This window comes from Lissotriton helveticus, chromosome 9 (genome assembly GCF_964261635.1).
Source record: "Lissotriton helveticus chromosome 9, aLisHel1.1, whole genome shotgun sequence".
Taxonomy (NCBI): Eukaryota; Metazoa; Chordata; class Amphibia; order Caudata; family Salamandridae; genus Lissotriton; species Lissotriton helveticus.
The window spans coordinates 1272909471-1272932905 of record NC_136070.1 but is presented as its reverse complement, the minus strand read 5'-3'; the positions used below and the strand labels follow the sequence as shown (position 1 = coordinate 1272932905).

Genomic DNA, 23435 nt, shown 5'->3' with positions numbered 1-23435 from the left:
GCTGGGGTTCTTTATATTTACTTCACCGCAAACAGCAGCTGAAGTCTGGTCTTCTTGTGGGGTGCTATGACCAGTGCTTAATTTGTGAAAGAATGACTGCCGGTGCCCAAAGCTCTGCTCCCGCGGTGCTATTTAAAGTTGGAGCTCCGAATACCAAGGCTGTGTATTATTGAATTCACATCCGGCCTCTTTTATTCATCCCCAGTCACTTCTGCCCCTTTACCTCACTCAGGGAGGTCTCTGCGTTCTAACCTTTGTGACGGGGTTTCCTCCTTTCTCTTCTTCCTTCTTTCCTGTGTCTGTGTTTACCTCTCCCCCTCTTGCTCGCGGTCAATACCGGATGAGAAAAAATAAGTGCCAGTCCCCAAACATGAGTGACCCCCTAAATTAAGCAATGACTATGACAGGGGACACTTGACTTTCCGGAAAGGCAGAGTTACTTTCAAGAGTGAATCTCCACTAGTGACCCGTCTCTTGAATCCTGGGTCTGGCCGGCCTCTGCGTAGACTGCGGGTTGGTCCATCCTCAGAGCTCTGCCAGGACCGAGCCTTGATGGGGGGACAAAAGGCATTTTCTTCAGGGCTTAATGGCTCTACTTTCTAAGAGAGAACACCCCCTGAGTATGTTTACCAAGATATACAGATGACCACTAAGCCAATAAAGGGGAGAGGCGTTGGCCTAACGGCTAGGGCGGTCGACTTCGAATCTGGGGAACTAGGTTCGAGTCTCGGCAACGAGGCTGAACATCCTGTGCTTCTGGGCAAATCACTTAATCTCCCCGTGCCTAGCAAAAAAATGAATGTGTCCTCATGTAACGCAACTGGTGCTATGTAAAGCGCTCTGATACCCGATTCAAGTCAAGTTCACGCTATATAAAACTCTGGCCTTTCTCCTGTCTCTAGAGGCCATCAAAAAAGCACCTTATATAGTGCTGCTCCAGGACCATCAAAAGGCCAGCAGTGGGGGTATAGAGTTAAGAATCTAAGGTGAAGAAACTTCAATGAGAAATGGGGGTGCTAAATTGCTCACAGAGGGCCATATGTATCAAGCTAATTAGCATTCGCAAAGGCCGAAATTCTGCGAATTTCGGCCTTTGCGAATGCTAATTAGATAAATGGTATGTATCAAACATGTTTGATGCAAAATAAGGAATAGCAAAATTTGCTATTCCTTATTTTGCGATTGCACTTAAGGAATCACACATTTTTGCGATTCCTTAAATGCAATGTATCAAACAAAAATTATTCAAAAATTGCCATTGAGGATTCGCAAATTACCACCAACTTCAAGTTGGTGGTAAGGTGCGAATTCTTTTTAAAAAGCTTTTTTACAAAAAAACAAAGGTGCCATATGACGCCCATACATGCCCTTAGGGCATGTATGTGCGCCATATGCCCCCAAATGTCTTTTTCAGGGGTGCAGCAGGGTGTTCTTGGGACACCCGTGCACCCTTGAAAAAATTCCTAATTTGCGATTAGCAAATTGCTAATCGCAAATTGCACTTTCATTCCTATGGGCCTCCTGGCCCATGGAAATGAATGGGTAATTTGCGATTAGCAATTTGCTAATCGCAAATTAGGAATGCTAAGGAATCGCTATTGAAAAGCGATTTTGTACATACATACCGTTTTGCGAATTCCAAATAGCGATTCCTTAAAATTCGCTATTTGGAATTCGCTAAACGGAAGTATGATTCATATGGCCCAGAGAAACCACCCTCTTTGGTTTTTAATACTGCAGTGGATGGTCAGTTGGCAGTATAAAACACACCTCGTGCTTGCACAGACTATCAAACTTTGATTTTTTAGGCCAGAGTATCAGAAGTGCCAATCATACTGGTTTCGCATTGTTCTCTAGACCATGATGATGTCTTGATTCACGCTGTCTTTTGCTCCTCTGTGCACAGCGCCCTCTGCTGGCTATTTTCCTTCAATGATATAACCTTATTGTTGCACTCTGAACCAGCCTCATAGTGACTTGGGGAGAGGTGGGCTTTCAGAGCACCAATAGAATTTTCATGAATTCATTTAAAACAATATCTCACATTACAAATCCCAGAAATGAGATGCACTGTGTGAAAGATCTTTTGGGGGCAGGTGCAATGTAACCACACAACAAGACAATATCACCTTCCATGTGATAATGTCAACAGAAATCCATAAAACCTGTGGTTGATACATTTCACTATTGAAATACAGAACAATACACTATTCACACCAGCTATTTCACATGTTTTAAGAAGGGGTGGGCATATCTCGCCTAATTCTATGTAGCGTAACCACGCAAAATTACCTAAGAATTCCGGGAGATGATGCAGAATTTTGTGAGAAGAGTAATTCTGCTTTTAGCGCTACTTCTTAGAGCAAAGATGCTCCCTCATGTCCAATTTGGATGCTTGGATGCATTTTTCCTCTTAGAAATAGCGCTTAATGCAACAGCACAAGATTAGTGAGAGGCCGCTCGCTATATGTGCTCTTGGCTGTGATTTTTCCTCAATTTACTCCCAGCGTTTAGTGCTATTTTCTTTGTGCAAAATCCACCCTTGTATCCAAAATGGATGCAAAGGTGCAGTTTTTGTGTGCTAGGAAATAGTGCTAAATGCACAGAGCACAATTAGCATTCACACTCACTATATGTGCTCTTGTGGTAGGATTTGTAGTACCAAATTACACAGGCAGGGGTAATCGCATATTTATGAGTTTTTTTAATGAAGCAATAATGTGGAATTACTGAAATTAATCTGATTACTCTTGTGTAATTGAAATTCTGCCCAAGCCTAGTTTTTAGTGGAACAATAAGGTCAATTGCAGACATTTGTACAGTTTGACTTCTCCAAAGGTCATGAGGTTGTTGTATGATGGCCCCATGTTCATTGAAGCCTTTGATTGTGATCATGAGAGTTGAATGGTTTTCATTGGTATATGTTAGTCCAATGTACATTCCATATCATTTGCACTTGTACCAGTTTGTGTAATTTGGCTAATTGTAATAGCTCTTCAAAAACCCAAGAATTATTTTAAATTTGGCTTTTACAACGATGAACGCCTTCCTTCCCCGTGCTCTTCCCGATACCCAACCCTCAGAGCAAAAAGGATGGAGACTGGTTCTATTGTTGCTATGGTTTCTATCCTAGATCCAGACTGGACCGTCGCAGCAAAGGTGCAACTGTTTCACACCGTGCTGACCTTCCGCTACAGCCTTAATGCCTCCGCATCCTTCGGTGCTACAACCTGCAGGAAGAGCCAGGACGGGCAATGTCGTCAAACGGGGCCCGTTTACACCATCTTTTCGGTAAGTGAGGAGGAGAGTTTGCAAGTTGAAGGAATTGCCTCAAGAGAAGGGGGTTGAGAGAATGATGTAGACCAGAAGAACGTCTGAATCGCCTACTTGTTGTGCAGAGGGCAAACGTTGTTACATGCATAGTAGTATGGCCTCCTTTTTTAGAGCACCTAGCAGTTTGTACGCAATGTTGATTATGTCGAGAGGTACGCAGGTCTGTTGATGATCGGGGAATGTGCAATGGGTCCGAATGTCGGAAGATGTAGCAGAACCATACTCAAACTTCCCCGTGAGCTCTGCATCTCGAGAACCTTATCGGATTTTGCCCTGTTATCCAGGATTTTCTCTACCACCATGCTCTATCGCCTTGTTTTACTCATTGCACGCTTTTTTTTTTCTTTTTTTTTGTAAAGATTTTGATGTTATTCTTACGGTCCTTTTATTTCCTTTTATATCTTGCCTTTATACGCTTATTGTAAAGCGCTCTGATACCCGCAAGGGTCTTGTTCGCGCTCTATAAAACTTACAAAATAAATAAACAAAATAAATAAATCCTCTTGACACCCAACTCATTCAGGAACTCTCTCTCTTTTGTTATGGGTTTTGTGTCATTAATGACTTGCCATGTTTGGCTTTTGGCTCCAACTACATAATACTTCTGTATTTTATGTGTTGAGAGCAGGTGAGGTCTTACTGGTTGAAGATTGGACCTCCTTCTGAAGCCTTTTAAGGCCTATAGTCCTAAGATATTGAAATGGATATGTCTTCACACTCATTTGTCCTGCTCATTTCTAGATTCCTGTTATCTGAAGTTGCAAACTGTTTGTTGAGTCAATAAAAACCAGAAATATTGATGCATTCTATGGTCATCTCTAGTTGCCTGGAGAAAGGAACTTTGAGATACAGTGTAGTTGTATCACTAGAGCTTAGCGTCCTCGGATGTTGAAAATGAAGAATTTGAAGGTTGGCTGCTGTGTACCGTCCAAAAATAAATTAGGGTGTGCAAATTCTTTTGAAGATATTGCACGGTATTGAGAATGCATAATTAAGGCTGCGTACTTCTATAATTCCTCATCAATATTAATTTGGGCTGGGATATAGCCAATTACAGCCTTATTTCACCATCTGTGTAACTAAGTAACTTGTATCGTGTGTAGCACTATCAGATACAGAAATTGTCATCTTTTTCAAAACATATGTGGCCAAAACTCTTGTTTGAAATTCTAACTTTCTTTTTTAATAGGCAAATAGTTTGAGCCCTGAGAAGATGGAGTTGATTCTACCCTTTCAGTTTCTCGAAAGTTGTGTGTTGGTAAGTCCATCCTCAGGGGCATAGCTTGGCCAGTAAGATTGGAGGGGGGCTTCAGATTTTCCAACAATCAGGCTGGCATATAATGTTTAAACACATTATACAAAAAGTAGGGCGTATGAGAGGGGCCAAAAGGGCAGTGGAAAGGGAGCAGAATGCAGATTGGTAGGAGCACTAAGCGAAAAAGCACAATATTTTGTGAAATAACCAATATTTTTGAGGACTTTCAAAACAGAGAGAAAGTGTGTATGCATTTTTGTCTGTGTGTGTATGTAAAAATTCCTGGTAAAACCCAACTGACTTCTCACAATACACAACTAAAAGTTCCTGTAGTCAACTATTTATCACAAAATGCATTTATTAGGCAGTATTAAGACCCCAAACACCCCTCTGAAGCTACACCTCTGTCCATCATTTACCGTATCTTCAACTTCCACACACTTTATTTCTCTCCAAAATGCGTTTCATCGAGTCCCATCGCTGGCCAGGTTTTCTGATGTTCCCAATATGATGTGGTTACTGCCTCTCAGACTTAGAACTTTCAATACATTTGCCATTAATTCAGGACTAAGATGTCCAATTTTTACCTAAAGTTGGCAATATCAGACAGTTCTGAATGTTTTCCAATGTCAGTTTGTGATACTAGCGATGGGTGGAATTAAAGTTTTGCATGTAGAATTGTGTAAAGTTGAGATAATTTAGCTTGGAGTAAAGTGTACCACAAAGACCTCTTACTGAGAGATTTTACACCTGTCTTTTACAAACATCATGACATTTTTAAATTAGTGAAACTTACAACAACAAAAAACAGAAGTTGGCAGAATAAGTGACACAAGATTTGTTAATGAGTTTAGGGTAAGGTTCACCTTATAGTAAATTATGAATCTGGAGTGTAGTATTTAACGTCTCAGAAAACAAAATCAAATACAGTTTGTGCATTAAGTCTCTCCTGAATAAAGAGGTGCTCCAGCTTCTTAAGACATTGTGGGCTCTTTGTTATTTGCACTTTATATTTTAAGAGCCCAGTCCCAAAAGGGTAGTAATAATATGGGTTGTCTGTTTTCATGAACTTATTTTTTGGGGTGGTGGTACAGGTTCACAAAAATTCCCAGAGATTTTTTCATACTTTTATGCATATATTGTATCGTGGAGCTTTTTCTTTTAGCTAAGATTGTCTAACAACGAATATACTATTTTACGTGTTAACAAAAATGAATAAATTTGACATGCTCCATCTCATGAGAAAGATTCGACTATGAGACTTACGGGAATCTTTACTGTGTGGTCTGTATTGTGGCTTTTTGTGCTTTTCCATATGTGATTTAATTCATTGTTTATATTCGTTTCTAGGCAGGGTTTTGTTTTGTTTATAGATTAGTATATTTCTAGGGTACATGCCTTTGCTGAGTGGAGAAGTCTTACATGTGGAACAGTAATGGGCACTAACATAGCTCTCGTTTGTGCTACCTCTTTTAACATGTCCAGGTTTGGCGGTCAGATGTCCGTTTTGCAGCGAGAGAGGTCATCTGTCCAGACAGTGAGTATTGCGTTGGTTATTGAGAGATATTTTACTCAGCCCAGAATGTCCTCCTTTATTGTGTGCAGGGGTGAGTTACAGGGGTTCATTTGGGTAGAATAAACTATAGGTTGTACTTAGTATTCTGAACAGTCACTCTACACTCTCCAAATAGCTTTGTTAATATCAGAGGCCTGTCGGTGGATAGAAAAGTTCTGGAAATCCTTGGTATGACCTGGGAAAGGGCCTAGGCCCACTAGTGTTTCAGATTTTGTGGCCTTGGTGGAAGTCTCCGTCATTGAAAGAGGCCGGTCCATGTCTGTGAGATACCACCTCAGTGATGAAGTGGAAGGGTCAATATAACAGGCCGGAGACTATCTCAGGCGACTGACTCTGCCCCAGGTGGACCGGCCTCACAGAAGGTCTGGCCACTCAGGACCTTTCTTGAGTTTGGTATAGATGAGCCTGCCTACACTGACTACAATTCATGTTAATGTGAAATGTTTTTAGTCAGACAGATTGAAAGATGCCAATGTGGTTGATACCCTGATGCTGGACATTTTATAACCAACATTTGGTGAGTTTAGTAGGTAATATCCTACTCTATCCAAGTGTAGAGCAGCCTGGCCAGCCCAATTTGCATCGGTGAGCATAGAAAAAGTCCACATAGAAAGACAGATAAAGTTGCTTGTGCTGCCTCTGCCACTGTAGCCCTGAACTCCAAACATCCGCCATATTTGCTTCTTCACCATGTACTCTTGCTTTGATGCTTTCAACCTGCTAGCTGTGCTTAAGTTAAAAAAATGTAAGTGCCAGGGCCAAAGTATTTCTCAGGTCTACCCACCATCACTCCCAGCCCTGCCTAGGGTTCCCACCTTTCCCATAGAAAAATACTGGCCACCTGCTCAGGTTTTAAGATTCTGCAAAGGCCCGGACATGATTCATTAATAGAACTTTATATGAAATAAGTTTAACCTGTATTCATCTTTAACATGGTATTTCTGTCTTTGTTTACTTTAATTATCCATTAGATATCATTAAGGCAGCTGTGGAACCTATTTTAAAGTGTTTTCTTCTTATATTTACTACCTAAAGTATGTACTGATAAGGGGTGAAAATACTGGCTTTATGTGGTTTTCCTAATTTTTCTACCGACAGGGAAATACTTATCATTCAGCAATAACACCGCCCAGATGGCAACTTTAGCACTACCAAACGCTATTCCTGGTCCACTAATGTTGTAAACATGGTCTGGACACACATCTATTATATATTTTTTAATTTACTGGATAGGTGTGCTCTTAAACATACAGAGAGCACCACCATGTGGTAGACTTTCATAAATAAGTGCCAGTGTTTACAAATAAGTGCCTTTGCTAAGCACGGGAAAACACCGGAACAAATTAAGCACTGCCTACAAGGTAATTCACCATCAAAACAAGACTCTTTTTTCTAACTTACATTCAGTTTTAAGAAGCATATCACTTCAAAACGACTCGATTCAGAAGGGAAAAGCTTTATTGCTTCCTAGACCCTCACAAGAGATGTGGGAACGCACACTGTTTCCCGGGCCCCCCGACCTGCCTCGCGGCTCTTCTGGTGACTTTCACATAGTTCTGCCATGACTTGTGGTTTTCTTTGTGTTGGTCGTGCTTTTGTCTCTTGGCATGAAGATTATCTGTGCTCCTATCATGTATCACTCATATTTCCCTTAATAAAAAAAAATTCAAATAAAAACATTCAGTATTAGCAAATGGTTTGCTTAATCTTCAAAGACTTAAAAGTAACAACAAGATGAAAGTGTTCTATTACAAAAAGAACTTCACTTTCCAAGTAGGGTGAAATTGCTCATTAGTGTTTATACTCATTATAATTTTTTGTTTAAAACTCCTCTGGCTTATAAACAGTACCTGCCAAACATTGCTAAGCTCTGTATACTGGACAGCCACTTCTAATATCTATATAAGGGGAGTCCAGGCAGAGGTGTGCCCATTCCCTCCCATAAAAAACTTTTTAAAGAAGAATTTTGTCCCAAAAACATTTGTGAGAAAATTCTCTTACTAAAACTAGGTTTTCCACCAAATGTCCTTCTGCATGATATTTTTCTTCCTGCAATAAACAAACTGAAAGAAAATCTTCTAAAATTCTTTAAACTTCATGAGGTTGACGGAGGCCGAAAACATTGCCAAAATGTTTCAGGAGGAGAGTGAGTGGGCTAAAAGGACAATCTGTGATCTGGGACTATTGTTTAGAGATGGTTAACCACTTCTCAGTCACTCCTCAAGATTTAGATGACCCTTTCTAGTCCTCTTCTCAAAAGGCGGAGGGTGCAGTGGTGATGAGGCCTTTCCCAGTCAGGGCATCCTACCTGGTAGAATCACTCTTACGTAATTTCATAAGGATAAATTTGTTGTGGCACCTTGTGGTGTGATCTCTAGAGATGAACCGTCACACACTTCAGAGTGGTCTGAATAAGGAATAACTTGGGGCTTTGGAACAATCCGTCCAGATATCCTCAAATTTCCACTTTCTAAGCACATTTCCTTGCACAGCTCTGTCCAGATTAGACACTGTTTGTGCCTGATATCAGATTTACCCAAAAAGACAGAATGAGGTTCTAAATGTCAAGGCCGGGACTCAGCATACATATCGCCAAAAGCTGCCGATAACGCCTCAAAAAACCTTATCTTGCAATGTAATACTAAGAACTCTTAGACCCTCTAAGATTAATGGACATCATTTTAGTCATGTGAAGAAGAGTTCCTTTATTTTAATTTTTTTAAATTATTTAGCAATAGAAATGCATAATCTGGTATTAAATATCATGTACTTTTTTTCTCTTTTCTAACCTTTTTGGACAAATTTGTGATCAGTTTTGTATAGAATATTTTCTTTTATTGTTCTGTGTATGTGACATAATTTTACTGCAATACTTTTGATTGATTGAGTTAATGTTAGGCGTGGGCGGACATTTCCGGTCCGACCACGGAATGGGCAGAAATTTGCACTTTCCGCCTTCCACAAAGAAGGCGGAAAAACGGGACAAATTTTCACCCATTCCACTGCGGAACGGAAGTTGGCCGCCCGCCTGCCTCCCGTTTCCCTCCCGCCTGCCTCCCGCCCGTATTATTAAATTAAATGAAAAGGCTAAATAAAACTTTAAAGCAAACTTACCTTATTGCGCCGCATCTTCCCGATCCTGGCTTCATTTTTGTAAACTGCGCATGCACAGGACTGCGCATGCGCAGGCTCCCGTGCATGCGCAGTTTACAAAAATGAAGCAGGGATCGGGAAGATGCGGCGCAATAAGGTAAGTTTGCTTTAAAGTTTTATTTAGCCTTTTAATTTAATTTAATAATACGGGTGGGAGGCGGGCGGGAAGCGGGAGGCGGGCGGAGGGCGGCCTCGCGAAACGGATATATATCGCAGAGAGGCACGTAGAGTGCTTCAATCTCCGTGCCTCTCCGCGATAGTCCCTTCCGCGACTTCCGCCCACCCCTAGTTAATGTGACAACGGGTTGGACAAGGGCTTCGACCTCAAGAATGAGGGTGCTCTCAGGTGGCGGGGATGGTTCGGTGAGAGTCACTGATGGAGAATCATGCCGTTTCTCTCTGTGTTTTCCAGTTTCCCGCCGGCGGATCGGGCTCATAGCAGTTGGCCTGTTGGCTGGGGTTCTATTGACGATTGTTCTCGTCCTCCTTAACTACCTCAAAATCCAGAAAGCAAAAAAGGGTATGTATGATGTGTTTCTGTTTCTTTTCAGCTAGATATATGAGTATGTGGTATTTGTATAGCACAAACCTAGTCGAAGGGGAGCAGAGCCAGCCCTGCAGAGGGTCAAAGGCATAGACAAGGCATTGAGTGATAGACAGAAAGCTGGGTTCCAAGAGTGAAAGGAGAGAAGTTGGCCTAACGGCTAGGGCGCTCGACCTCAAATCTGGAGAACTGGGTTCGAGTCTCAGCAAGGACGCGCAACATCCTGTGATTCTGGGCAAATCACGTAATCTCCCCGTGCCTAACAAAAATTAATGTGTCCTCATGTAACGCAACTGGTGCTCATGTAAAGCGCTGTGATACCCGATACATTTAGAGCAAGATCGCACTAGATAAAACTCCGTAAAAAACAAAAAGAAAAGAGCATCTTCTGCATCACACGTAGAGGAGAACAGAATCACGCAACTGATTGTTTTGGAATGAAAGTGTGCAGCTTTGGTGCCAGTCTGAAAAAGCAGATTGAGGCTTGAATTGTCAAAGGCTAGTCTCAACTGCAATTCTTCCAATTTCCTGCTCAAAATCCAAGATGGAAACTAGATGAGACACAGAGAAGCAGATTGAAGAAAGCTAGAGGACAAAAACTGCAGAAAGGAAAAACCTCTAGTGCTCCGGCATCTCAAGAGGTGAGACCCAGAAGAAGCAGAACATCCACCCAGGAGCTGCACTGAAGACCATGGAGCCGAGCCCAAGATCCAGCAACCGTCTGTCCACAGTCGAGAGCAACACACATACACAGGCACGCCAAGCTGCACCACACCTTGATGAACAGGCAGTCTCTATATGGCGATGTGACCCCTTGACCTGGAAATGGAGGCTCAAAACAGGAAGATCTTCCTTCCATATTAGTTTTGGAAATGTGTTGAAAAATGGAAAAAGGGCAAAAAAAACTCTTGAAACCTCTAAAGCAAGGAAAAACTGCTTCCTTAAGGTACTCATGGCAATCCCGAACGAAGGTTCCTTTGCATCGACCAACATTGTGATGCTGAGGTCAGAAAGGTGGCGTTACACTTAGTGACAATTTCTTGTTGCCATTTGATGAGGCTAGAATTGTCACTCAGTCTTGTATATCCGGAAGATACCTGAGCCTCTGTACACCTCCAATATGACCTGGCCGGCAATTTGTCGAGGTCTGGAAGGAAGCCTCGGACATAGAGAGAGGTCATTCTATGTCCATGAGACTGACTCAGTGGTGGAGTAGTAGCTCAGGTAGTACTTACCTGAGGAGCTGGCCCAGGAGATGGAGAAAGTACCTGTATCATTGTATAGATCCTTCCATCATCATATTTTCTTCTACAACTACTCGCTGCCCCCACGACTGCCCACCTTCTCTGCTCTTCGCACCTCTCTCCTTCGTGACAGTGAAACAAGTGAACATGTACACCTGGGTGAACTGGGATTAAACTGCCTTTGCAGCCTCTCTTCTGGTCACTGTCCCATCAACACCTTATTGGGAGAGGGGAGAGGAGTTGGCCTAACGGCTAGGGCTGTCAACCTTGAATCTGGGGAACCGAGTTCGAGTCTCAGCAATGACGCTGAACATCCTGTGATTCTGGGCAAATCACTTAATCTCCCCGTGCCTAACAAAAATGATTGTGTCCTCATGTAACGCAACTGGTGTTATGTAAAGCGCTCTGATACCCAATATCTTCGGGTCAAGTTTGCGCTATAAAAAACTCTGTAAATACAAAAAAAAGGGTGCACATACCATATAAGGTGCTGTCAGGGAATTAAAAAAAGTTGGCACTGCAGTTAGAGGAGAGTAGCTGAGGCATGGGGGCATCACTGTAAGCAAGGGAGCAGAGGGTTCATACCCCATAAATAAAATATTTGATTAAACCAACTCAGGACAAGGCAGTAGCACCAGTGTTTGGGGACAAAACTCACTAGCGGGACAAAAAGGCAAGTAGCATGGCAGAGGCGTAACGAAACATGAGGGCCCTTTTCCCTGAGAAGTACATGGAGGGTGCCTACTCTCCCTGGCCAACCACCTACCAATCTTGCTGAAGGGGCCCCCTGGAGCCTGGGGTCCCATGCACCACAGGGGCTGTGGGAACTTATGTTACACCACTGTAGCATGGCACCATGGAGACGGACAGCAGGGCCATCCTGCTTGACTTCCAGAGAGCAGCCATACTACAAGGCTGCGCAGTCCGCCTCCACTTCTCCGGACTGAGTTTATATTGTTCCTTATATTGCAGGAGAAGACCAGGTAATATCAAAAGATGCTAACAACAAAGGCACACAGATGGAGGGTGAGAGTTAGATATGGGAGGTGCAGAGCAATTAATACATCGCTGGGAGGCCATCAGGCCTTGTGCGCACAAGGTGACCCACCCGCGGTGTATGGTAATACATTTCACAAAGACAATCACTTCATCCTGGGAATATTATACAAGTCAGAAAAAAGAAAAGTTGAGAAGCTGCGCAAAGCGACACGCAAAAATGACGAAGAAAGCACGCACAGTTGGACGGGCAGAGTCAAAGGACTGTGGTTGAGTTTGTGGTGGGGGGCAAAAGTAGTGCAGGAGCAAGCATTGAAAAAAACTTATGAAGATGGAAACATAAAGACAAACACCTTCAGATAGATGCAACCCTCTCCTAAAGATAAGACAGTAGATCTTACCAGAACCATCCACAATAAAGACTGGTGGATCCCTCAAGCACACAGGATCAGGTAGGGTCGTGAGATCCACCTTTCCATTCTGAAAGAACCTTCTAGCACTAAGGATAGATCAGCTGATCACCCTAATGCTGGTAAAGTGGTAGATTAAAAGATCCGGGTGCCTCATGAAAGACCTTCCGTTAGGTAAACAGCAAACACAGAGACAACAGCCTACAGCCCACCCACCATCCCTCACTCCCAAGACTGGCGAAAGACCTGGGAATTGGTTAACATTGCACTATAATAAAACACTAAACAAAAAATAATCTTATCTGCATTGTCAGAAGAACACAAAACCCTAATTTGGTCTGACACTGGTCAGGCTATGTGCAAAAGACATTTGATATTATCATGACTGAAGAGAAGAATTGCTATCTGATTACAAACGCGTATATACATTGATTTTCGCCTCTCTGTTTCAGAACTAAATGCAATTCACTGTCTCTAAAAGCATAAATTGTGTGATTTTTGATGACTCCTTTGGTTGTTTCTTACTCCATTGTGTCTTCTCCACAGCTCCTCTCTGGCGCCGCACCATCCTGTTGGTTTATTCGCCCGATTCCGAGCAGTACAAGATCGCTATTTGCGCCTTCGCCGACTTCCTGCGGACCAGCCTGGGCTGCAATGTTATCCTGGATCTCTGGGAGGTGGGGCGCGTTGCCCAGATGGGCGTCCTGCCATGGCTGTACAGCAAGAGAGAACTGGTGGAAAGGGAGAAGGGGAAGGTCATTTTTGTGTGGACGCACTATAGCAGCAAAGTCTACGAAGTGTGGCGAAGCCAAACTACGAGCAGCAGTTACCGAGGAGATCCTCACAACCTCTTTGGGGCGGCGATGTCCTGCCTCCAGCGTGACATGAAGGAACTCACCAGCAAGGAGAAGTTGCGGGACTATATCCTGGTCTATTTTGATGGGCTCTGTGAAAAGCAGGACATCCCGCAGTCCTTGATGAGGATACCTCGGTATCGGCTCTTTAAGGACCTGCACGGCCTTGTGAATGAACTCCAGTGCACGGCCCAGAGCGGATCATGCTGGATAAGGGCAGTGGCTAAGTTCGTTGTACGGAAGCTGGTAAAGTCAGAAAAAAGTGCCAGCTTGCAAGGTCGGCTGGAGCTGTGTCGACTGCAGCAGAAGTGCAGCAATGGGTGGCCCAAAGAGATGCCTCAGACAAAGGTGGAGACATCCATTTATTAAAGTCATAAGGCTACTTGGTCACCAATCTGTAACATGGCTTCTAAGAGCTGTCTACAAGGCACATCTGTAGTGGAATATGGTCCTCTAGGCAAGGGGTCACCTCTAAAACCATCACGTGTCAGTTTCCCATCACCCTGTCGATGCCCAGGAAATAGCTGGCTAATCAACCTTGGTGGATGGGTTACTCCGTAACAACTGGGACGGATATCCTGTCTGCCGCAATATAAATCTAATAATATCCTGTGGGATTCAGATTTCGCGGACGGGATACCCATCACCATTGTGACTGAATAGCCCGTCCACCGAAATCTAAATCAGGCCCTAAGATTTGACTTATTGATAATTAAAACACTTCAGAATATCTATTTGTGCAGACAAAGCATGTCATCTGAATATCTTGGAGATTTTTCACAACGTCTCGACCCCATAAAGTTCTATCTGCTTGCCTTGTATAGGTCACAACAGTTCTTCTAGGAGGCTAGGACTTTGTTACTTCACACGATGAATCACTTTCTTTGCCTCTACAGATTACACTATTATTGATAAGCGTGTTAACAGGGTGTTTGCCAGTCATGTCTGACCACCGCTCCTCCATCGTGAGACAAATATGGACTTTACCTCTTACAACCAGAGCATTACTGAGAAGTAAACGACGATTGTACTTGTGGATATTGAGTGCAAGAGTAGCATGGCACACTAATGCCGTAGACAGAATATCGAAAGGTAACTGCATATGAGAAAGTAGAGATTTACTATTCTTACCTCCACATCTACGTACCTTGGAGATATATGTATATCTTCAAGGTACACAGTTGTGAAGTTAGGTATAGAAAATCTGTAGATACTTCCCTTTGACTACTCATCCCTTGATATCTTGAAGACGATATAGTGTCCCACAATATCCCGGACTCGACATTCAGAAGCCACCCTCTGAAAGAAGGTGCCGTCAGGAGGACCACTCTGGAAACTAATGTCCTCGATATGTTCACGATTACCGCATAATGTTAACAAATCCTAGCAGTTAATCCACAACGAGGCACACAACAGTATCCCATTGTTCTAACATTTTATTTTCATACTCCCATCCCCAAATGTGTATCCGGATAACTTTCTAAAGATCATTGTTTTGCATGTAGAAGTTTGGTGACTGGAAAATGTATGTCAGTCAGTCAAAAAGTCTTTATTTCGATATTTCATCATAAAAGACATACTACACAATTCATCATTCATATACAGTAATTCCCATATCCCATAAAAGCGGAAATAATGGACACTAATTCGAATATCCTTGCTGTGCAATTCGCAGTTGAAATATACTAGTATGTACCATAAATAAAACAATAAATAAGTGTTCACTAAGATCAAGTTAAAAAAGAGTATTAAATAACCATATACAAAGACTTGACACATGATAAAAACAGTAAAAACACTTATAAAACTATGGGACACTCCCCTATATCATCTGGCCTGTACCCATTCCAGTTCATAAGAAAGAAGCCTCCATCAAGCTGGGGAGCCTTTTATTGGGAACTAATCTTCCTACACCGTAGGTTCCAGGCCCAACTAATATATTTAGCAACCCCGGTTACCACCAATATAGAGGCGTCGGACTTCAGAATTCTACTTGCTATCAGCGCAGAGCATGTTCTCAGTACCCTACAAACTGGGCGTAACCACTTCTGTGTAGGGGCAAAATACACGGGGCAAACAAAAAGAAAATGGTCAACTGTTTCTACCTGCTCCGTACAAAAGGGGCAGTAACCACTGCCACCGTTGACCCAAGACATCGTTAAGCCACGTAGTGGTAACGTGCCGACCCTAAACTGGTGGAAAAGCTTACGGTCCAGTGGCCTAGTAATTGTGTCCCAATAATCTTCGAGGAGACAGTCATCCTTAACTGACACAAAAGTTGCCGTAAGCGAACCACCTGTCAGTGAGGCATGTCTTTTGGATACAGCCCATTCCCAGTATAAATCTCTCAAAAGCCTTTTTGAGGGAAAGATGGCTGTATCCGGGTTGGACCATAGCTCCCCCATGCATGTAGAAGTTTGGTGACTGGAAAATGTATGTAGTTCTCTTCTGCAAGAGCATGGACATATGGGATTTCAAACACACAAACACACAAATGTTGCAACAGACCTAAATATTTTCATGAGATACATCTGAGAATTAAAGTGAATTACTTGTACTGCTGTAGAGTACAGTTACATAGGGGTCGGATAAGTTTTAAGTATCGCCTCAATGATGGGCAAAGTTGGTCAGCGTTACAGTTTGTAGAGTTGGGAAGTTTTCAGTGTTTACCACCATTGTTTTATAAAATGTGTAAAAGAATGTTTTTGCAAACGTATCTTGACAAGGGAAGACACAAATGTTTTTTGAAGTTTATCTCCTGCAAATGTTCTTTCAGCAGATGTTTCACCTACTACTGTGTTTTAAATTGTGTGAAGGCCACAGTGTTAGCAAAAAAAAAAGGAATTGTTGGATATGAAGCCTTGAGAACTGTGCACACCTTTATTACAGTCAGAAGTACAGTCTAAATGAAATATTTCTAGAGTAACAATTGTCGATACAAAGAAAGTAGTGACAGCCACTGAATGTGCATATGTATATTGTATATAAAATTAGACGTACCTTTGAGATGTCTTTGCCGTCCCATTAAACTCTTCGAACTCTTCGGCCCGCTCCTTTCATGGTAAGCGCGATGTTTCTAGCACTTCGGTATGTTCCTGGTTTCAAGGCACTGTGATTATTAAGGAACTGTTGTCACATAGGAGGTGGGGCTTGAACATTTACTTGAGTGACCACATGACAGATAAAACACTTGGCATTTCTGGACACTGCAAACTTGCTAGAATAAAACAGGAAAATGACCACAAATCACACACTGCCATGATCAGCAAACAGTCATTATTGACAACTGCTCTCTGGGGCAGACTCAAGAGCAAACAAGTTGAATGTCTGCTTGAGATGCTGAGATTTTACATCACACATAAGAGATGCGTGAGTAGGAACAGCATAACATACCTGCTTGGCTGCACTGTCCCTGCCTCTGTCCCCTTGACCCTTGACCCTTGATAGCCATTTCACGAAGCAGTATTTGTGGGCAAATCAAGGTAGAGCCCCCCTCCAACCAGCCGCAAGCCTCATCTAGAGGGTCTGGACCACCAGCAGGTCAGTCCCCTCCTTCAACCAATTCCATGCCCTGCCTCTTCTAATGGGCCTGGAGCAGCAGCAGGTCAGCTTCCCCTCCAATCAGCTCTGTGCTAGAGGGTCTGAACCACCAGCAAGTCAGCCCTCCGTCCAACCAGCACCAGCAGGTCACTCCCTTTCCAATCAGCCCTGTGCCCCGCCTCAGCTAGAGGGTCTGGAGCACCAGCAGGACTGTCCCCCCTCCAACCAGCCCCATGCTTAATCCTGGGTGTAGTACTACACTACGCTCGCGTAGTTTGCTTACTTTGCACAATTACACGGTAGACGAATTGCAAGTAGCACAGTGCATAAATGCCTAGCGTAGCGGGCATTTTTTGCTTGCTTGCAGCCCTCAACGTCAAGTTGGCGACCACGGGCGAGCAAAATAACATCCCGGCGAGACTTTTTCCTCATTCGGGATCAGCAATATCAAGTTGCCGATCGCGAGCGTGGAAAATAAACCTCTCAATGCGGGGAGGTCACGTTTCTCATTGCGAATGGTCACGTAGGCTCACGACTGCTCGTGATGAGAAACTACCAGTCGGCATTGAGCAAGCTGCCGCTCGAGTACAAATCTACACGAGCGGCAGAAAACGACTGCTTGCACTGTGCAAAGATGCCATGTTCCTACTGGGGTCTTGGATCTTTTTCCTCACCACTTTCCAAGTCCATCAGCCGCCACTGCTTACACCTGGGATCAACCTGCTCGGAAAGTCGTTTATATCTAAAATAAAAAAATAACTCTTTTACAATTCCATCCTTCAAATCCCAATTTACTGTTCTTAATATAACGTAAGGTCAGGGCTACTGTCATTATACAACAGGAAAAGTCAAAGTATGTGGGTTAATGTGGCACATTTTGAGATAGTATTATTAATTACTTTGTTATTCTTAACACCTGCTAACACTGTCTAGGGCAGGGGCCTCCAACCTTTTCTGTAACCAGCGCAACTATCCTGAGCTGCTAGTATTATTCGTGTTGCAATAGTGAACTCTCCAGACAAGATTGCACGACTGGCCACACTGCGTTAGATTTCCGGCAGTGATCACCTCAGTGCATCAGGAAGGGTTGTCAGTAGCAATGTGTAAAATAGTTTTTGTCAATCTGGAATGTCCACAGCTGTAGCTGCCACTCTCACGGCACCAAGGTAATAATATTCACAAGTCTCCCCATCACTCCATGAATTTATCAGTTAAATATTAGCTTTAAAAATGTTTTTGAAATTCAGTCATTTTCCCCTAACTATCTCATGAGTTCTGACAATGCACAAATTTACGTCTTGAATACACACTTTTTAATTTTGTTATAAATATATTCAGCCAAGTAAAAGCTTTTTTTTCCAAACATCACCTTATGAGTTCTGAAAAATACACGCTTTTCAATTTTTATATGCATTTATTAATTTAGCCCAAATTTTGTTTCAAATTTAGTGGGCTGAGCAGCACACAGGAGAGCTTCTTACAGGTAACTGGAGATCAACCAGCAGCTCATGAGCTACTCGGAGAAGCCTTTTCTAGGAAAGTAATTTATATTATTAGTACAAAATTGACACCCAAATACTGCTATAAGCAACTGAAAGATGACCAGTCAACCTTTGCGAAAAGCCTTCCGGTGAGCCAGACAAGTCATCACATTTTTAGTAATTTTTGATACGTTTGAGCTAGAAACTAAGGGGCATATTATCAAGGGGGTTTATCTCTGCGTTTTTGGCTTTAAAAGCCAAGAAAGCGGAGATAAAATTATCTCCCTATTACCTAGCTGTCGCTAACACCAGTTAGCGACAGCTAGTAGGAGATAGCGACCATCTTGGGCCCCACTTTGCATGTCAGAGGAATTTATCACTAATGACATGCAAAGTGGGCGTGCCAAGATGTTAGCGACTGGAAACAGTCGCTAACATCGCTATCTCCTATTACCAACTTTTGGAGATATTCGCGCTAAGCGCGAATATCTCCAAAAACTAACACCTGCCCTGAGCAGTTCTTAGCCATGTTATCCAATGGGAGGTGGATAACATGGCTAAGAGCATTAGCTCGGTAATGCATGAATATCGCTGACTTTTCAGCGATATTCATGCATTGCGGCCGATTTTTATCGCATTTGCGATAAATCTTGGTAATACCAAGTTTTATCTGCGATAAAAATAGCCGCAGGTCGGTGATACATTTTAGTCTCTAACCAAGCAATAGCGATAATTATCGCTATTGCTTGGTAATATGCCCCTAATTTTTTTGTTAAAATGTGCAGATTATACATCAGATGGTGGATTTTGTGCAAATCCAGCAAACCCATAATTATGGGACAAGCGCGGCAGAATTGTATAAATCCAGTGGTCCTGCATATGACACACCTTTGACAACCTCTGCATTTACAACTCTCTCAAATGGTTGAAGCTCTGTGTCTTCCTAGAGCTGAAATGCAAATGAAACCTTTATGATAGATTCCAGAATTAGCCTTAACTACAATACCTCTCTACATACATAGCTACCCTCAGCGTTTTATAAATTAAGAGGGATATGTACAACAGAAGTGGAGGAGTGAGGCGTTAGCCGTCATGGCTTAACGCCTCACTCAGCCTCTTCAGAAACGCAAAGATACACCGTATTTACAATGATATGGGGCAGATTTGCATTTCCCCCTGCGCCTTAAAGATATATACATATCTGCAGTGGTAAATTAACAAACGCACTCAAACGCACCCTTAATCTCCCGGGGCATGCACATTCCCTCTCACGCGTGCACCCACACCTCGTCCACCGGCAAATTATTAAGGGAACTGACAATGTCATAATTTTGGTAGCTTGAGCAGTACATCTTCTGAACAGCAACAGAGCTATTATGTAAAAAGAATGGTATGTTTGCAGCCAAGTTACAGGGAAACAGTAATAACATTGGGCCCGATTCACAGAATTAACTTAAGACTCAATCCTAAACTTACTACTTTTGGCATTCACAGAATTAACTTACTACTTTTGGTATTCACAGAAGTTAGGATTTTGTCTTAAAACAGACTTAAGACAGACTTAAGACAGACTTTAGACAAACTTAAGACAGACTTAAGACAAAATCCTAACTTAAGTCTGTCTTAAGTCTGTCTTAAGTCTGTCTTAAGTCTGTCTTAAGTCTGTCTTAAGTCAAACTTAAGACCAAATCCTAACTTCTGTGAATATCAAAAGTAGTAAGTTTAGGATTGAGTCTTAAGTTCATTCTGTGAATCGGGACCAGAATCTGCTTTCTAATAAAATGGCCATTTCTGATACCTGTCTTGGAATATTTTGTTGATTTCAAATGGAAACTCTGCCTTCATCAGTGAAGCATAGGAAAGAGTCTGGCTGAAAGGCAATTTTATTCTAGCCAGTTTCAGACCATTACAAGCACTGGGCCCAGTGGGCGACAGAGGACTTCAGTAACTAATTTTAACTACAAACACCACTACAATGCTACATACTGACTGTGGGTTGTAACGCAGCACCACAGATAAACTACTCTGCTACTGTAGTCATGCAATAATGATATGAATTCATATTGCATCGTGTTTATTTAAATATTGCACATGTATCTAGATAGGTGACATGGATCAAATTAACTGGGACTTTTAAACCTGTGCTGTTCCTTATAGGCTTTCACAGGCTGCGTGTGAGTGATCACGCACTAAAAGTGCTGAATACTTCTTTTACCTGGGACCAATTCTTCTGGCTAATCCGCATCTATATTTGTGGAAAAAACTGAGGGGCTCATTTATGAAAAGTGACTCATCGCTGCGAGAAAACAGCAATGCGTCACTTTTCATTGAGCCCTCCTTGCGATACCAATGATGCGTCATATTTATTGTATGACACATCATGTCACAAGGAGTTACAGATGCGTCAGTATTTCTGACATATCTGTAGGCGCAAAAATGATGCGTTGCTGGAGTGTGTCACAAAAGTGAGGCAACTCCAGCAATGGGTCATTACACACGGGCAAGTCCCATGTGAAATGTGCCTGCGTCAGTCTTACGTCTGCTGTGAGGCAGGCGTAAGATATTGACGCATTTGCGTTCTAGAAGTGGCGCAGTGAAATCTCATACATTTCACTGCGTCACTTCTACGACCCTTTCTTGCATCGGAACACCCCCCACCCCCTGCATACATTATACCTGGTGCAGGTGTAATGTGGCGCAGGGGTTTACAAAGTGACGCATCTACCTAGATGCGTCACTTTGTAAATATGACAAAACATGGCGCATTTTTTACACCGCTGGTGCATCACAAAAGTGACGCACCGGCAGTGTAAAAGTGATGCAAGGCCTCATAAATAAGGCCCAAAATGTATATGAAAATAAAGGTTTGCTCGACTGAGACACAGACTTTCATAAGCCTCGGCCATGTAGGCACTAAATAAATTGTTCATCAACTACATTATGCTTCAAAACCTTGTAAGCATCAGGGAAACTAGCCAAAGCAATCTAGTTCCTAAAAGATAACAAGCATTTGCAATGCAATAGATCTTGCCTTTGCGAGAGTTGAGCTATTAGCATTGTAAATGACAATATTGAAAACACATTTCACTATGCCTGAATATTAGATGTAAACACATTTAGAATCTGGACAAGTGTGACTGCACTGTCAGTGAGCGGGCCAAAGAGGGCATGAGAGAGCTGAAACTATGTCATAAATTCAAAGCTGTTAAAAACAGGGGCTACCAACATACGCAATAGTCTTCCCTATCATAAAAAAACCTGGATTGGATCCCTCTTCACCTCCTAATTTTAGGCCCATTTCCCTTCTTCCCTACCTGGGCAAGATCTTGGAAAGACATGTGACCTCTTGTCTCTCCTCCCACATTGAGGAACACTGCCTCTTAGCTTCCCACCAAGCAGGTTTCCGCCCTGGCCATTCCACAGAGACTGTTGTCACTGCGGTTTTGGATGAGCTCAAGGGTAAGGCGGATCTCGGCCTACCCCAGGCGTTGGTGCTCCTCGACCTGTCGGCTGCGTTCGACACGGTCGACCATGTCATTCTTCTCGACCGTGTCCGCGCAGCCGGCATTAGAGGTGTTGCACTTTCCTGGATAGCATCTTTCCTCCAGGGCAGAACCCAGGCAGTCCATCTTGCAGGGTTCTCCGCTCCTCCCCGCCCCCTTGTGTGTGGAGTCCCTCAAGGCTCCTCTCTCTCCACTCTTCTTTTCAATCTCTATATCTATCCTCTTATTCTTTCTCTTCAGGAGCTGGGGGTCACCGTGTATAATTACGCTGATGACCTTCAGCTCATCTTTGACCTGTCCACTCCTGACTCTCCCTCTTTCCTTAGTTCCACTCTAATTTTTATTTCGGATTGGATGATCACCAACCATCTCAAGTTGAATTCGGACAAGACGGAGCTTGTCCTCACTGGTGGTCCCACTAATCCTTGGTCCCCTTCTTACTGGCCCCCTTCCTTTGGCCCCTCCCCTTCACCTGCTCCTTCTGTTCGTACCTTGGGCATTAAGGTTAGCAATGACCTTTCAATTCACGCACAAGTCAGCTGCGTTATTTCATCCTGTTTCTTGTCCCTCCGTCTCATCCGAAAAATTTCCCGTTTCTTTTCTACCACTGCTCTTAAATCGATCATTATGGCCCTCATCACTTCCCGCCTTGATTATGGGAATTGCCTCTATGTCGGCATCCCGGCCTTCGAATCACGACGGCTACAGGCTATTCAGAATCAAGCCGCCCGTCTTATTTTCCATCTCCCCAAATTCTCTCACATCACGCCCGTCCTCAAGTCCCTTCACTGGCTCCCGGTGCACCTCCGCTCTCTCTTCAAACTAGCCTGCTTAGCCTTTCTGGCCTACACTCACTCCGCTCCTCTCTTTATCACTTCTCTAGTCACTCCTTACACTCCGACTCGTACCCTTCGTTCCTCATCCCTTCTTCTTCTCCAAGTTCCCCGGTTTCGTAAATCTCGGACTGGTGGCACCCGTTTCTCGGTTTTGGCCCCCCAGTTTTGGAACAGTCTCCCATTATCCATTCGGTCTATTCCCAACTACTCCTCTTTCCGCAAAGCTTTAAAAACTTTTCTTTTTCTCCAGGCTTTCCCAGCTTAGCCCTCTGGTAGCACTGTAGAATCTGATTCCCCCAGCGCCAGGAAGCCGTTTGGCCGCAGTGCGCTCTAGCAAGTTCCTTTTCAATTTCAATTTCAATACGAGTGGTCCGGGGTCCCCAAAATCATTATGCTGTCCCTGAAGACAACGAGAGGTGTGTGCGATGTAAGAGAGAAGGAAAAAGACGAACATGAGACAAGAATTTTAAATACTCCGAAGTGGAGACGTATTTAGGAGGGTTATAGTAGAGAGCACAGTAGTAATTAAGACGAGAGAGGCAAGAGTTTGAAGCGAAAGTTTTTTTAAAAAAGTGAACGGATTTCGCAAGTATTGTAAAGGTGAAAACTTTAGGACTAAGGGCCAGATATAGGTCACTTCAATTTAGCGAGTCCTTAATAGCGATTTTTACTGAATCGCTATTAAGGACTCGCTAAATGGAATGTTGGTA

The 23435-nt window shown here is 43.1% G+C and overlaps 1 protein-coding gene across 3 annotated transcripts in view; it reads left to right on the top strand.

The window, feature by feature from the left end:
- The window catches only part of IL17RE (interleukin 17 receptor E), a 156737-nt gene extending 140329 nt beyond the window's left edge, over window positions 1-16408 (top strand). For all 3 annotated transcript variants that reach the window (XM_078661842.1, XM_078661841.1, XM_078661843.1), the window contains 5 exons: window positions 3134-3291; window positions 4523-4591; window positions 6074-6125; window positions 9730-9837; window positions 13058-16408. In XM_078661842.1, the coding sequence (XP_078517968.1) occupies window positions 3134-3291; window positions 4523-4591; window positions 6074-6125; window positions 9730-9837; window positions 13058-13734 (1064 nt within the window). In that variant the 3' untranslated portion in view covers window positions 13735-16408. The remainder of the gene's footprint in view (window positions 1-3133; window positions 3292-4522; window positions 4592-6073; window positions 6126-9729; window positions 9838-13057) is intronic.
- The last annotated feature ends 7027 nt before the right edge of the window (window positions 16409-23435 follow it).